Below are 15,983 nucleotides of genomic sequence, written 5' to 3' on the forward strand. Positions count from 1 at the left end.
TGACAGCTCCCTTGTCATCCCTGCAGTGCATTCAGGATAAAGGTACAGAGGAAGAATCCCCTACCCCCCGGGGGTCTACGGGTTCTCTTCGCTGTTTCCTCCTCGATCAGCCTCTTACCTTCAACTACCCCTTCTGCCTCTTGTTTACTCAAAAGTTTAACAAGGGATTAAGAAGAGGGAGTTGTTGCGTTTGTCGCGCGCATGCGCAGCTTCTGCTCTCGGGCTCCTTTTGACGCCGTGGGGCAGTAAGAGTCCATCAGAAATTTCCCGCCGGCGCGGAACATGCGCGCCACTTCCGGCCGGGCTCCTAACAACGGGGGAGGCTGGTAACCAGGGAGGGGGGGATGGCGGAGCGGGCGCCGGAGCCCGAGGCGGAGGCGGAGGCTGAGGCGGGCGCAGGCGGGGAGGCGGCCGCCGAGGAGAGCGCTTCGGGCCGCAAAGCGCGGGGCCGGCCACGGCTTACGGAGTCGGACCGGGCCCGACGGCGGCTCGAGTCCCGGAAGAAGTACGACGTGAGGCGCGTGTACCTGGGCGAGGCGCACGGGCCCTGGGTGGACCTGCGGCGCCGCAGCGGCTGGAGCGACGCCAAGCTCGCCGCCTACCTCATCTCGCTGGAGCGCGGCCAGCGTAGCGGCCGCCACGGGTGAGGGGGCCCGGCCTGAGGGTGGGAGGGAGTGAGGGAGGAGACGCCCCCATCCCCCGCTGAGCCTGGCCCCGCCCCATTTGCCCCCAGGCCCCGCCCATGGCACCTGTGAGCCCCGCCCGGCACCCCGGCGGCCGGCCTGGGTCTCCGACTGCAGGTCCTGGGACGCGCCTGTCTCGCGGCCCCACCTCCCGTCGCTCCGACTGCCCAATCCTAGATGCATCCAGCCTCTCGACCCGCCTCCTGGGCCTTTGGCCCCGCCCCCTAGGGCTCTGGCTGCCCAATCCTGGTATGGGACCCACCTCCAAGCATTCTAACGGCCCAATCTCTGGAGGGGCGGCCCCGCCCTTCTGAAGCCTCACCGTTCTGAGGTCTCCACCGGCCCCAGGAACCTCGAAGGCCTCATCCCCTTAAACCTCCACAGTGTAGCCTGGGGCTGTGACTGAACATCCCGGGCCTCCCAGCCCTAACTGTCCTGAGGTTCCAGTGACCCACCTGGCATTGCATGGGGTCCACTCCCAGAAAACAAGGCCGCACACTCCCAGAGGACCCCTTACAATCCCTCAACCTCTTGGTTCTTGGGGAACACGTCTGCCTAGGGAGACTCGGGTGAAGAGGAAACCCCAAGTTAGCTGCTCAGGTGGAGGGCAGAGGTCTTTATGGAACCTTGGTCTTAAAAATGACTTGTAAGGAAGGAATTTTTCTCTTTCTGCCTTATAGGTTGACGTGATGATTAAATGAGTTAAGTTACACCCAAATGCTTAGAACAGTGCCCGGAACATAGTGAGCTGTCCGGATATTAGCTGTTACAATGTTTGTTTCCTGTCGCAAGCAATGCTGCAACAAAACCCTGATCTGCCCTGGTTTTCATTTGTATACATTCACACATTTCTCTCAGAGGAGATTCTAGGGATCAGGAGTCAACCAGAACCTGCTGAATTATACCCACTCCCTCCCCAGGGTAGCAGGCTGGCTTACATGCCCAAGAAAGAGCAGGGAAGGAAATGCTAGGAGCTTATACAACTTTAGGCCAGTGTCACAACTACTTGGAGTTTCTGATTCAGTTAGTCTGGGTAGAGTTGCAGATCCTATATTTTTTCTGAAGAGCTGAAGCTGTATAGCTGGAGTTGAGAACCGCTGGCCAGAGGGAGCCCCGGGGGGTTCCTAAGCTGAAAGTGATGTTTCCAGAAGCTTGTCTGGCTGAGCTGCAGCTGTGTGGGCCTGCAGGACTGGGGCAGGGGCACTGAGACACCCAAGCTGTGTGGTGTGGCAAAACCTGGCCTCAGGGCACAACACATGAGTAATCCAGAAGATACACTCAGGGAAGTTTCTTCTTTTAACCTGCATGGCAGGTTAACCTGTGTGGGAGGCACTGCAGTTATCCCCACTTCACAGATAAGAAAACTGAGGCCCAGAGGGGACAAAACCTGCTTGAGATTACATAGGCAGTCAGTAGCAAAGATGAGACTTGAACTCCGGTCTGAGTGACACCAAGCCTGTCTCCACCACGAAGTGAAGTTCCCAGCACCCCAGCCATGGTGAGGCTATGAATGGGTGGAAGGTCATGGGTGTTTAGATTTGAGTTTGGGTGAGAATTGAGGCAACCAGTCTGGCCCTTTGGAGGGGAGGTGGGGCCATGGGAGGGCATAGAGGCTCCTGGGATGGGACACTGGGGCACAGATTCCTGGGCAGAGCCTGGGCAGGAGGGATAGAGGAGCTCAGAGGAGCTGTTCTGGGACCAGACTTGGAATATGGGAGCTGAGACATGTCATCAGGCTGGACAAGGGTCAGAGAGGGTGGGCATTGGAGCTGAAGAGAGACCCTAGACTGGCTGTCAGGATATCTGTGGCAAGAGGGTGGTCCCAACCACAGTAAGGAGACCAGTGTCCCAGGTCCTGGTTCTGTGACAATATTGAGACTCATAATGGTCATCATTGGGCTTCCCAGGTGGCTCAGTGGTAAAGAATCCACCTGCAATGCAGGAGACTTGAGTTCAATCCCCTGGAGGAGGAAATGGCAACCTACTCCAGTATTCTTGCCTGGGAAATCCAATGGACAGAGGAGCCTGGCGGGCTAGAGTCCATGGGGTTGCAAAAGAACTGGACACGACTGAGCAACTAAATAACAATGTGATCATCATTACCATTTGCTGAGTGAATAATTACCAGGCTCTTTATAATGCCTATAATGTCGTGCCAACCCCATGAAGAAGGTACTGTTATGAGCCCCACTACAGATGGGTAAACTGAGGCACAGGGAGGCAGGGTTGCTCACCCACTGTCCCAGAGTCTGCTGCTATGGTTTAGATGAGGAAGAGCAGAGAAGCAGTCTGAATCAGGTGGGCAGACCCTGAAGCATGGTGGCAGGAATGTGGAGGGAGGCCCTGGCCGGTCCAGGAGAGATGGCTCTAAAGCATCTCAGAACATGTGCTAGACCACAGCTGGGAGGCCCATGTGGGGTCAGGAATCTGCTTGGCAGATCTGGTGGCCATCCTGGTATAGGAGACCATGGGGTCCCCCCGCCTTTGGGCTCCCCGAGGCCATGGCCCACGGAGGCACACAGTCAGTGTGGGGACCCAGGCAGGGCAGGGGAAAGCTCTGGAGGCAGGTGGACACAATGGCATGGCCTTTGGGCAGGACCCTCGTCAAGCAGGCCATTAGGGCCTGACCGTCTCCCCAGGACTCTGGTCCAGCCTCAGGGGCAGAATGTGCAGGACCTTGGATGGGACTGTCTGCGGTCAAGTCTATGATGGTGCTATTGGGTAGCAACTGACTACAGACTCAGTGGCTTTAAAATTACACAGATTTATGATCTCACATTTCTGCAGGTCAGGTGTCTGGCACATTGTAGCTGGATCCTCAGCTCAGGGTCTCAAGGCTGAAATCAAGGTATCAGCCTGATATGCCATTGTCGCCTAGAGGCTCACCCAGGGAAAGACCTGCTTCTAAACTTGCTCAGAGCTTTGGCAGAATCCATCTCCTTGGGGCTGTATGGCTGGGGTTCCTGCAGTCTTGCTGGGCCATTTTCAGGTCCTGGCCCCTCACAGGCCCCCTTGCTCTCTGTTTCCAGTCTCTGGCTTCAGGCCCCCTTACTCTGTGTCTCCAGTCTCTGGCTTCAGGCCCCCTTGCTCTCTGTCTCCAGTCTCTGGCTTCAGGCCCCCTTACTCTGTGTCTCCAGTCTTTGGCTTCAGGCCCCCTTACTCTGTGTCTCCAGTCTCTGGCTTCAGGCCCCCTTGCTCTCTGTCTCCAGTCTCTGGCTTCAGGCCCTCTTGCTCTCTGTCTCCAGTCTGTGGCTTCAGCAGTGCATTTATTATTGTTATTAATTTTACTCATTTACTTTTGGCTGTGCTGGGTCTTCGTTGCTTCAAGGGCTTTTCTCTAGTTGCAGAGAGTGGGGACTACTCTCTAGTTGTGGTGTGTGGGCTTCTCACTGCAGTGGCCTCTCTTGTTGCAGAGTACAGACTCCAGAGTGTGCAGGCTTCAGTAGCTGCAGCACATGGGCTCAGTAGTTGTGGCTCCTGGGCTCTAGAGCACAGGCTCAGTAGTTGTGGCCACAGGCTTATTTGCTCCATGGCATGTGGGATCTTCCCGGACCAGGTTTTGAACCTGTGGCTCCTGCACTGGCAGGCAGAGTCCTCAGCGTTGAGCCAGCAGTGCACTTTTAAAGTCTCCCCTGATTAGGTCAGGCTCCTCAAATAAACTCCCTCTTGATAAGTCTACTTCCCAGTCTGGGGACCCTGGGCGGGCGGCCTCATGCTGAGGGCCTCAGTTTCCCACTCTGTGAGGTGGGTGATGATGGTAGACCCCACTCCAGGGCAGCAGAGCCCAAGTGAAGCTGCCGTGAACAGTAGGCCAGGCCCAGGAAGCAGAAGCTTCCATGCTGTTCCACACAAGCAGGATTAGGGTCTCACCATCATCAGTCCCCAGGGTCACTCCCCACTGCCTCCTCTCTCTGTTACAGGAAGCCTTGGGAGCAAGTCCCTAAAAAGCCAAAGCGGAAGAAAAGTAAGTGGGGCTGCAGCCAGGGTGGGGGTGGTGATGGGAGTAAGTGGCTTTGTGGCTGGTTCCCACCCTCCGTCCCTCGCAGATGGTTTATGGAGGGCCCACGCGTGCCAGGCACCATGTGAGATGGGGCAGACTCAGCCCTGCCCTCCCAGAGCCCACAGTCTCACGGGAAAGATGGGGAGGGTGGGGGCAGGCCAGGCAGGCCTGGGGTGGGGATGTAGGGGTACCAGGAGGCCCAGAGAGAGTCCTGACCCAGCCTGGGGCTTGGGTGGGAGTGGGGCCAGGAAGGGTCGGAGGCAACCTGAACCAGTGCTGTGCCCAGCGGGAGTGCTCTCATTGCCCCCATCTGACCCAGAAAGGCTGAGTCACTGCCTAAGCTGCACAGCCAGAAAGTGGCCAGGCCAGACCGCAAACCCAGGCCTGTGCATCTCCCAAGGGGTCCCGTCCGCTCCTCTGTTCTCCTGCCCAGTGCGTGGGAGTCAGCCAGGGAGGAGCCAGGCAGAGCAGAGGGAACTGTTTGTGCCCCAGCCTACAGGGCGTGTGGTGTGCCAGGCTCGAGGGGAGCCGGGTGTGGGCTGTTGGAACAGAGGCTGGAGCTCCTGGTCCTAACCCCCTGGCCAAGACACCGAGCCGTGGGGCAGTGGGTCTTAGGCCACATCCAGCAGGGTGAGGGCCTGTGGTCCAGGGACATCCGTCTGATGTCAGTGAGCCCCTCCCCTTCCCCTGCTCATGGTCAGACGCAGAAGCTGAGCTAAGACTGTGACTCCCAATCCCAGAGGAGATAAGGAGGCAAGTGCTGGGTGGGAGAGGTGGCTGCTGGTGGTACCCCATGATCATCACTGAGTTGGTGGCCCCAGCACCATCCCTAGCCCCCAGGACCTTTCCTAGACCTCCTCTTCATCCCCCAGCCTGGGAAGTCAAGGCCACACCTTCCTCCCCTCAGCTGCAGGACTAGGATCATCACAGGAATCTTAGGTACCATTACCTGTCTTGGGCCCTGTCGATGTCGTCACTCCCTGCCTCCGGCAGCCCTTAGGAAGTGGGGACCATTATCCTCTCCCTGCCCAGAAGGGGAAACTGAGGTTCAGAGAAGCTGAGTCACTTCTGGGAAATGGCAGAGCTGGGATTTTAGCCCAGGCAGTCCAGCTCCAAGGGCGAGGGGCAGGGCAGCTGTCTGGAGGAGGAGGGCAGAACCCTTGCAGAGGCCCTAAGGTGGGACCATACTTCTGTAGGTGAGGATCTGGGAGGAGGCCCTGAGCCTAGAGTGGAGTGATCAGGGGAGCAGTAGGAGGAGGTGACGGCAGGAAGTGACAGGGCAGGACATGCAGGGCTTGGGAAACCTCAGGGAGGTCTTTGGCTTTTACCCCCGGTGAGTTGGGAGCCCTGGTAAATTCTGAGCAGAGAAGGGTGGTGACTTGGCCCAAGTGTTCAGAGGCACCTTCTGTCAGCCGTGGTGGGTAGGGGCAGAGGTGAAAGCTGGGAGAGCAAGGTGCAGCGACTGAGCTGGGCAGGCGGGAGACGCTGAGCTGATGAGGACGATCCTAACTGTAACCGGCAGCTGACAGTTGCCATGCACCAGGCTTTGTCGTGTATAAGACTCTACTCCAACAGTGGGGACAGTCCCTGGCTAGCCTCTGTTGTCTTCAGGGCGGGTCTCACGTTTCTGAGCCTCAGTTTCCTCATCTGTGTACTGGGGACAGGCCCGGACAGGACTCAGGAGGGTGTCTTAACCTCTGGGGAGCCGTAAGGCCGAGGATGGTTCTGGGGGCCCCGCTGCTGGGCGGGGTTGGGGGCAAGCACTGCCCCTCATGCTGCCCCGCACCTGTGTGTGCAGGGCGGCGACGCAATGTGAACTGCCTGAAGAATGTGGTGATCTGGTACGAGGACCACAAGCACCGCTGCCCCTACGAGCCGCACCTGGCTGAGCTGGACCCCACCTTTGGCCTGTACACCACAGCTGTGTGGCAGTGTGAAGCCGGGCACCGCTACTTCCAAGACCTGCACTCCCCGCTGAAGCCGCTCAGCGACTCGGACCCTGAGAGTGACAAAGGTGGGTCTGCTGGGAGAGCAGGGAGTGCGTACCATGGCCTGCGGGGTCTGGGGCTCTGCCAGCATCAGGCCAGCATCACAGACCTCACAGCAAGTAACACGGCCCTGGCGTTGGGTGATCTTGCCGTCCTTGAGTCCTTACAGAGCCCAAGAGCTGGTCCCCATTCTGCGAAGGGACCACCAGGGTGTGGCGCAGTGTGCCTGAGGTCAGGGGCAGGCGGGGCTGGGATCCAGGAATCCAGCTCAGCTTCTGGAGGGACTGGCAGGTGCTGGGCCTCTCCTGGCCTCTTTGTTCTCCTTTACTTCCTCCACCTCTTTCTCAGGAACCTCATTCTCTTGCCCTCCCTGTGCCCCATTCTCTGCTCTTGACCTTTCTCTGGTCAAGAAGACCAGAGACCCACTTCCCCCTCCTATCTTTCTGTATTTCATCCTCACTCTTTCTGCCCCCCACATCATCTCGTGCCTTTTTCCTCTTCCCCCGCACTGTCTCTCCTCCATCTCACTCCCCTTTTCATCCCTTTATCCCTCGCCCACCACCGGCCCTGCGTGGTCATCTCTCACTGCCCCAGTCCTTCACCTGCCATCCCACACCGCATGCGTGCGCGCGCACACACACACACGTGAGCCAGTGGCCTGCTCAGGACTAGGAGGGCCCCGTTGGCTCTGGTGGGGGAGCAGCAGAGACGTTGTGGGTGGTGAGGGGCTGCCCACCTGCCTCAGGGGCTTGGCACTAGAAGGAACCTGGGGCCCACTGCCAGGCACCCTGCTGGAGCTGAGGGTGGGGTCAGCCACCAGGGCTGGCAAGCATCTCTGAGCAGGTGGTGTCCCAGCTGGCCAAGGGGAAGCCGTGGGCGAGAGGTGTTCCGGGTGGGCACCCCAGCCAACGGCTGTCCCATGGTGTGTCAGCCAGGCTCCCAGAGAGCAGCCAGCCCCATGGCCATCTTGTCCTCCTGATGCCAGGCCCTGCCCTGAACCACCCTGGACCCTCCCCACTCCTCCGTCATTAGCAGTTGAGGAAACCAAGGTGCCTGCGAGTCACGTGACTGGCCCATCTGGCTCTGTGTCTGGCTAGGTTGGGGGTGGTACCCAGAAGGGTCCCTTGATGGCCCAGCCCAACTGTGACACCAGTGGCTTCTGGGTCTGGGCTCTCAGGAATGAATCCTGGGAGCAGTTGGCCAGGTCTGTTGTGAAGGCTGGCCGGCGGGGAGGGGGAGAGAGTGGCTGTGTCCCTATGCCAGCCCTGGCCCCTCAACAGCACCCTTACCAGCTCTCTGCCAAGGGTGGGCCTCCCACCAGGACCACGGGATGCTGGTGGGTGTATGTCATTAATTCTGTCGTTAATGTCATTATTAACTGGCAAGTAGTCTAGTGTCCACTTAACAGCTGGACATTGTCATTGGGGATCCAGGAACATGCCCTGGCCAGGCCCCAACTCTCTAGGAAGCTGCCCCCACTCCAGGGTGGAGCCACAGGGCTCAGTCCACCCTAAAGATTACAGAGTGTTAGAAGGAGGGGCAGTCGGGACTTCCCTGGTGGTCCAGCAGCTAAGACTTCCTTGCTACCAATGCTGGGGACCTGGGTTCAATTGCTGGTGAGGAAGCTAGCTCCTACATGCTGAAACTAAAGATCCTGAGTGCTGCAACTAAGACCCAGTGCAGTCAAACAAATAAATATTTATTTAAAAAAAAAGGAGGGGCAATCCTCCCCACCCTACCCCTGCTGCTGCCTAGGGATGAGTCAAGGATGGGTGGGGGAATATTATTATTCTATAACTATGATGGGAAACACTGATGAGGTGCTTACCATAAGCTCTACTGTCTTATTTACTCATTTAAATACCCCCAAACACCCCCTGGCTAGGTGCCAAGTTAGCCCCAGGCTCAGAGAGGTTAGCAGGCACCCCCACTTTACACAGCTAGAGGAGTGGGCACTGGGATCCCTCTCCAGAGCCTGTATTCTCCACATGACCCTCTGGGACTGTAGATGTGATATGTAGTACCTAGACAGTATACCCCAGCTATGTCTCGAGTGAGTAGCTGAAGGGACAGTCATGCATTTGCCCAGTCCCCAGTTTCTTCCTGCCTGTGGACATTAGCACCAAATGCCTGGGTAAGATGCCCGGCCCCCTTGGCCTTCATTCCCTCATTCTTACAAACTTGAGCTCAGCGTGGACCAATCAGCTGGTACCCTGTGCACAGGGATTTCCACCCCCCATCTGTTTACCGTCTAGAAAAGCAGACAGTAAACAAGATAAACAAGTAACGCCGAGAGTGAAGTGGAAGGTGGCAAGTATTGGGGAGAAAACAGGAGAGAAAAGGGTGCAGTTTGAAACAAAGTGGTCCAAGGCATCCCTGAAGAAATACCACTTGAGGAAGGTTGTGATGGAGGTGAGGGAGGAGCCCACACAGGCATCTGCAGAAAGAGGATTTGGCAAAGTGAGTGGCCAGTGCAAAGGTCCTGAGGCAGAAACCTGCCAGCATCTCCAGGTATGGAAAGGAAGTCAGTGGGGCTAGAGAGGAGGTGACGGGGGCAGATTGCGGGCTCTGTGGCCATGGAAGAGTTTGGCTGCTATGCTAAGTCAGTTGGGAAGGGCATTAACTGAGGTAAGGCCAGAGGCTGACACAGATGCACCCCACCTCCTGTGACCTGACACAGCTCACTTCCACTCTCCTTCCACTGAGACTCAGCTGTATTGCCACACCTAACAGCAAAGGCTGCTGGGACATGTAGTCCACCAGGTGTCAGGAGGAAGAGACGGGGGTGGGGGGCGCACAGTGGGGTTGTTTGGTGAGCAGCTGGCCTGTCTCTTCCACAGGAATCAATGAGCAGATTCTTAGAAAGGGAGGTGACCTAAGCAGGTGTTCACAGGCTCCCTCTGACCCTGACGACAAGACAGGCTTGGTGGGGGACAAGGATGGGAGCAGGGGCACCCAGGAGAAAGAAGTGCATGTTCTGGGCTGGTGGGACTCTGCCCAGAATTTGCAGGGCAGGGATAGGAGAAGCTGCCTGCCCGGGGATGTATTTTGGAAGCAGGGCCAACAGGTTTTGCTGACAGATTGGAAGTGGGTGTGAAAGGGAGAAGTCAAGAAGAGCCCCAGGACTTTGGCCTGAGCAACCGGACAGGCACAGCTGCCACCGGCTTATATAGGGATGTCTTTGAGCCTTTCTCTGAGGGGAGATTCAAACCAGGGTCTGAGACGCCCATAAGACCCACACACACACCAGAGAGAGCAGTGGAGGATGTAGTGAGGTGTGACAGTCTGCACCTCCACAGGAGGTTCAGGTGAGAACTGTCCACCGGAGGCACCAGGCTATGGGGAGAGATGGCACTATAATAAAAATAGATGCAGGCAGACCTAGGCGACATTGCAGATTTGATTCCAGACCACCTCAATAAAGCAAATATCAAAATAAAGGGTGACCCATGAGCTTTTTGGTTTCCCAGTGCATGTAAAAGTTATGTTTACACTAAACTGTGATCTGTTAAGTGTGCGAGAGCATTGCAGGGGAAAAGAAAGGTACATTCCTTAATTTAAACATACTTTATTGCTGGGGGATTCCCTGGCAGTCTAGTGGTTAGGACTCTGATCCCACTGCAGAGGGCATGAGTTTGATCCTTGGTTGAGGAATTAAGATCCCGCATGCTGCACACCTGGGGAACAGTCCAATGAAGTGACTCACGGAAGAGCCCCTAGATAGCTTTAGGATGGGAGCCCATCACTGGTGGCAGCTCTGAGCCCTTCCCCCAGCCCCCAGAAGCAGATGGGGGCTGGAGAAAGTGAAATTCACTCAGTCGTGTCCAACTCTTTGTGACCCCATGGACTGTAGCCCACCAGGCCCCTCTATCCATGGGATTCTCCAGGCGAGAATACTGGAGTGGGTAGCCATTTCCTTATAAAAACTTCTGGGAATTGCCTGGTGGTGCAGTGGTTGAGACTCTGTGCTTCTACTGCAGGGGGCGCAAGTTCCATCCCTGGTCAGGGAACTAAGATCCTGCACGCCCTGCAGCGCAGCCAATAAATAAATACATGAAGTTTTAAAAACTCTTTTAAACAGTGAGGTTCTGAGAGCTTCCAGGTTGGTGGACATGTTGAGGTGCTGGGAGACCGGTGTGTCTGTAGAGAGCCTTGCAGCTCCATGATGGGCTCCCCCACACACACATAATTACCTTGCCCTGTGTTTTTCTTCCATCCTACAAATGCTGAGATGTATCCTTTATAATAAAACTGTAATCAGAAGCAGATCACTTTCTTGAGTTCTATGAGTTGTTCTAGCAAATTATTGAAACTGAGCAGAGGTCTGCCGGAACCTCCACTTTATAGCCGGAAGTATGGGTGATCTGGGACTTGTGACTGGTATCTGAAGTGGGGCCAGTCTTGTGGGACTGAGTTCTTTAATGTACGGGGTCAGAAACGGTCTCTGGACAGATGGTGTCAGAACTGAATCCAATTGTTGGACACCTGGCTGGTGTCCAGGAGGAGGGCGGTGTTTAATGCAGCCAGCCCGACCAATACGCTGGGGTGAGTGGAGAGCTGGGGAGAAGCCTCAGCGAGAGCTTGCCAGGCCCATAAGAACAGAAAAGGCTGAAAAGGAGCCACCAGGGAGGAGCTAGGAAGCCTGAGTGTGGGTCTGGGGGCTGAGGCAGGGGAGTATCCCAAAGTGCAGGGGCAACAGTGGAGGATATGGGACTGAGCTGACCACTCTTACAGGGGAGTGGCAGTGCCCAACCCCTGGGGCAGGGGGGCTTCCAACAGATACAAGCTGCTGCTGTTGTACACTGTTGTAACCATCCCCTCTCCTCTGTCACCACAGTGGGAAATGGCCTGGTGGCCGGCAGCTCTGACTCGTCCAGTTCCAGCTCTGGCTCTGACTCCGAGGAGCCCCCCGAGGGCCAGCCAACCAAGGCAACAGTGGCCACGGCGGCAGTCACGCCCACCAGCCCGGTGGGCAGCAGTGGGCTCATCACACAGGAGGGCGTGCACATCCCCTTCGACGTCCACCACGTGGAGAGCCTGGCCGAGCAGGGCACCCCGCTATGCCCCAACCCGGCCAGCAGCGGGCCAGAGGCTCTGGAGACAGTGGTGTGCGTGCCCGTGCCCGTACAAGTGGGCCCGGGTCCCGGCACCCTCTTTGAGAACGTGCCCCAGGAGGCACTGGGCGAGGTGGTGGCCAGCTGTCCCATGCCAGGCATGGTGCCCGGGTCGCAGGTGATCATCATCGCCGGCCCCGGCTACGACGCCCTCACAGCCGAGGGCATCCACCTCAACGTGGCAGCCGGCAGCAGTGCCCCCGGAGGGGGCCTGGGCGATGAGGTGCCCTGTGCCATGATGGAGGGCGTGGCTGCCTACACACAGACAGAGCCAGAGGGTGGCCCACCCAGTACCATGGACCCTGCTGCCATGACAGGCATTGAGACCAAGAAAGGTCTGGGGGGTCCATGCCAGTCCGGGAGCTGGAAGGGGGGGCACATTGGGACCTGGCGAGGGGAGGGTGAGGAGTGACCCAGAATGAGCTCCTCAATAGCCTTAGTCCCCATGGGCACTCACTCTATGTCCACCCCCGTAGAGAAGGAGGACCTGTACGTGCTCAAGAAGGAGGAGAAGGAGGAGCTCGTGGCCCCCGAGATGGCCGAGCTGGCTGCGACGGTGCCTGAGAGCACCGAGCCTGAGGCCGAGGCCGACGGGGAGGAGCTAGAGGGCAGCGACATGTCCGCCATCATCTACGAGATCCCCAAGGAGCCTGAGAAGTGGGTGCCAGGGTGGGCGGGGGCAGAGACTAGGAGTGGCTCCTGGGGCAGGAGCTCCAACGCCACAGGCTCCTCTCCCTCTAGGAGGCGGCGGAGCAAGAGGTCGCGGGTGATGGACGCCGACGGCCTGCTGGAGATGTTCCATTGCCCCTACGAGGGCTGCAGCCAGGTCTACGTGGCCCTCAGCAGCTTCCAGGTGAGCCCCCCACCCAGATAGGCCCAGCAGGGCTGCCTGTGCAAGGCGTCTGGGCACTGTGACTCATGGGCCGAGGCTTCCAGGTGCCACTGGCCTGTCTCGCACGCACCCACCTGGCCCCAGCTGGTCTCAGCCTCACCACAGAGAGGCAGGCATTTGCCTCTGTGCCTTCCCCTCCTCCTCCAGCCCCGCCCATCCTGCTTCCTTCGACCAGCCTCTGCCTCTGCACACCCTGTATCCTGCCTGGCCCCAGGGGCTCCCCCCACACTCCCCCTCTTCCAGCACCTGAACTCTCCCCACCTCTGCCCAGCCCACCCTGTCAGCTCAAGGTGCCTTCTCTCCAAGCTTAATTCTGTGTGCCCCTCTGCCAGGAAGCCCACCCTACTTCCCTCCTCGCCCACGTCACTCAGTGCACTACCAGGACATACCTGCAGTGTGCCCCCTGGGGTCTGGAGAGGGTGCCCTGAGAGCAGAGGCAGAGTTCCATCACAACCCCACTCCTGGCTCAGGACATGGCTCCAAGAGAACTTTGAATTTGCCAAGTCATGTTTTCATTAAGCACGTATTGAGCCTCGTCTGTGTGCCAGGCCTGGTGCTGCACCCTGGAGTGGTTGTGCCAGTGAGTTAAAGAATGAAAGAACAAAGGAATGAATGACTTGGGGGCTGCCTGCTCCAGGCTCTGGGGGCAGCTCAACAGCACAGAAAGAGTCACTGTGGGGCTGACAGCCCTGGACTCCAGTCCTAGCCCTGTCACTGCCCACCTGTAAGACAAGACCAAACCACTAAGCCTCCAGAGCCTCAGTTTCCCCATCCACAAGCTGGGCTGGTGGCAGCCCCTTCCCATGGTTCTGACATGGTTCTGATGAGGCTGACCGATGCCCCAGCCCAGAGCCTGGCTGGAGCAGGTGCCCAGTTAAGCTGCTCTTTGATCTCAGTTGTGCCCCTGGGCCCCAGCTTGGATCTGGAAGTCCCTCCCAAGAGCAGGGGCAAGCCCCAGCTGGCCCCCATCTGTCCCCACCCTGCAGAGCTCCAAGGTGGGCCCGTGGCACCCAATCCTGCCCCTCTCCCCCCCAGAACCACGTCAACCTCGTGCATCGGAAAGGGAAGACCAAAGTGTGCCCTCATCCTGGCTGCGGCAAGAAGTTCTATTTATCCAACCACCTACGGCGGCACATGATCATTCACTCAGGTCAGGCCCAGGGCCGGGGTGGCAGCTTGAGCTGCAAGCAGGGGGCCCTGGGCCTGGAAGCCAGGGCTGGGAGTAGGGTGCAACCTGGGCCTGGGGCTGCCTCTCTCAGAGCCTCCTCCATGTCCACTGCAAGGGCTGGTGCGAGATGGTGGAAGTAAAGCAGTTCACTGGGCACGTCCCCAGTGGTCAGTAAGCTGGAGCTGCATGGCCACTGGGACACCTGCTATTATGAGTCGTGTAGAGCTGGCAGGGGCTGGCTGCCTCTGCCCTAGCTTAGCCCCTGGGCTCCCCACTTCCGCAAGCAATGCTCATGTGGGAGCTGTTTCAGGACTGAGCCCGGACACTGAACCACCCCAGGGTAGGGAAGTGGACTGGAGACAGGATTTCTGTTCCGTCTGCCTCAAGCACCTCCCTGACCAGGTCATAGCATATAGGTTCTTGGGGAGCGGTGGTGCCTCCCCACGTGCCCAGCGGGAGGGCACGGCTTCAGATTTTTCGAGAAGCCGGAACTTTGGATTTTTATGTGAAATCGCCCCAACAGGTGAAATATTCGGGTCAAACTCAGGCCCACTGTGGCTTGGCAGTTTGCGTCCTGTGCCCCTCAGGGATCTGAGTTCAGATTCTTGCTCTGCCCAATCGCCTTCCTCGGCAGCCTCCGAGCCTCCTGCGAGGATGTAGCTGCGCTTCATCTTAGCTGCCTTAGTTTATCCTAGTCTTCTTCAGGTGTCCGCGAGTTCACCTGTGAAACCTGCGGCAAGTCCTTTAAGAGGAAGAACCACCTGGAGGTACACCGGCGCACGCACACGGGCGAGACGCCTCTGCAGTGAGTGACAGGCCGAAGGCGAGGGGCCCGCCCAGGGCAGTGCCTAAGGCGGGTGACGCCCCCAGCGTTGCCTCTGGGGTTTCCAGAGTATCCCCAGGTGGCCCCGCCCCTTTCTGGGCCGGCCCCGCCCTAGTGGTTGGGCCCTGTCCCAGAGGCGAGACAACCCCTCCCCGGTGCTGCTCTTCGGCCCCGCCCACTCTGACCCCGCGCCCCCCCCCCCCCCGTGCCTCCTGCGGGCTCTCCCCCAGGTGCGAGATCTGTGGCTACCAGTGCCGACAGCGCGCATCGCTCAACTGGCACATGAAGAAGCACACGGCCGAGGTGCAGTACAACTTCACTTGCGAGCGCTGCGGGAAGCGCTTCGAGAAGCTGGACAGCGTCAAGTTCCACACGCTCAAAAGCCACCCGGACCACAAGCCCGCCTGATCCCCGAACACTGAACGCCCCTATTTATTCGTCCGATTGGACACCATGCCCGGGCCTGTCAGGGCCGGGACATCCGCAGGGCGCCGCCCGGACCGCGGGCCGGAAGGAGGCGCCCCTGCTCCGCTCTAGGGCTGGGCCCCCGGGGCAGGTCCCCCACCCCCGCCCGAATTCTGGAGCTGGCCCCTAAGGTTGCACTGCTGGAACTGTGTCAAGAGAGAAGAGCGAGATTAAAGAGCAAGAAAGGAGATGTTCTTCCCTAGGCTTGGTTATTGGGGGAAGGCGGGCGGGCCCCTCTCTGTCTCCAGCCTGGTCCTTTCCTGAGCAAGGCGGAAGCAGACAGAACCCTTTCCTGTAAACCTCCCCTCTGCCTCTGCTACCTAGGCCTGGCAGGCCTGTCCACCCTCCTCTGACAAGGTCAGGGATGGGATGTTGGGGCCCTGGAAGCTATTGAACATCTCTCAGGACTTGGGATCTGACTCCCTCTCTTAATTCTATCAGAGAACACTCATTCCTCACTCGGAGTGAACAGGGACCAGTTGGGGAGATGCTCAGTAAACCCCTAAGTTAAACATCAACAGCTGTGAGAAGCGCCGCGCAGAAAGTAGAATGATAATTAGTTTCTGGGGCTGCTGTTTAGGTTGGTGGTCGGGGGGCGTTGGGGAGCTCTCTAGGGTGGTGGCATTTAACCAGAGTGATAAAGGTTCCATCCCTGAAGGAAGCCGGAGGAGGCAAATGCCCAGTGGAAGGAACAGCCAGTGCCAAAGCCCCGAGGTAGAACTGGGCTCCGCGTGTTCCTGGAACAGGAAACCGCGGGGGGTGGGGAGGGATTTGGCAGCGGCAGGGCGGCTGCCTTGGCCCCATTTCCCAGAGGAGGATGCTGAGGCGGCCGCCTCCTCAATGCGGGCCG

The 15,983-nt window shown here is 58.3% G+C and overlaps 1 protein-coding gene across 1 annotated transcript; it reads left to right on the forward strand.

Moving 5' to 3' along the window:
• Positions 1–36: 36 nt before the first annotated feature.
• Positions 37–15,327, forward strand: ZNF653 (zinc finger protein 653). Its single transcript, XM_040240620.1, has 9 exons — positions 37–643; positions 4,604–4,647; positions 6,482–6,697; positions 11,509–12,120; positions 12,262–12,442; positions 12,527–12,638; positions 13,713–13,827; positions 14,551–14,650; positions 14,899–15,327. Exons 1-9 carry the CDS (start codon positions 345–347, stop codon positions 15,074–15,076), a joined length of 1,857 nt encoding a protein of 618 aa, XP_040096554.1. The 5' UTR covers positions 37–344; the 3' UTR covers positions 15,077–15,327.
• The last annotated feature ends 656 nt before the right edge of the window (positions 15,328–15,983 follow it).

The sequence above is a fragment of the Oryx dammah genome, unplaced genomic scaffold (assembly GCF_014754425.2).
Source record: "Oryx dammah isolate SB20612 unplaced genomic scaffold, SCBI_Odam_1.1 HiC_scaffold_5, whole genome shotgun sequence".
Classification (NCBI taxonomy): domain Eukaryota; kingdom Metazoa; phylum Chordata; class Mammalia; order Artiodactyla; family Bovidae; genus Oryx; species Oryx dammah.

Excerpts from the sequence above, each read along its gene's own strand:
- ZNF653 (XM_040240620.1), top strand. The coding sequence starts at position 345 with ATGGCGGAGCGGGCGCCGGAGCCCGAGGCGGAGGCGGAGGCTGAGGCG. Across the intron at positions 6,698-11,508 it reads GGACCCTGAGAGTGACAAAG|TGGGAAATGGCCTGGTGGCC; the intron begins GTGGGTCTGCTG and ends CTGTCACCACAG. Across the intron at positions 12,121-12,261 it reads AGGCATTGAGACCAAGAAAG|AGAAGGAGGACCTGTACGTG; the intron begins GTCTGGGGGGTC and ends CCACCCCCGTAG.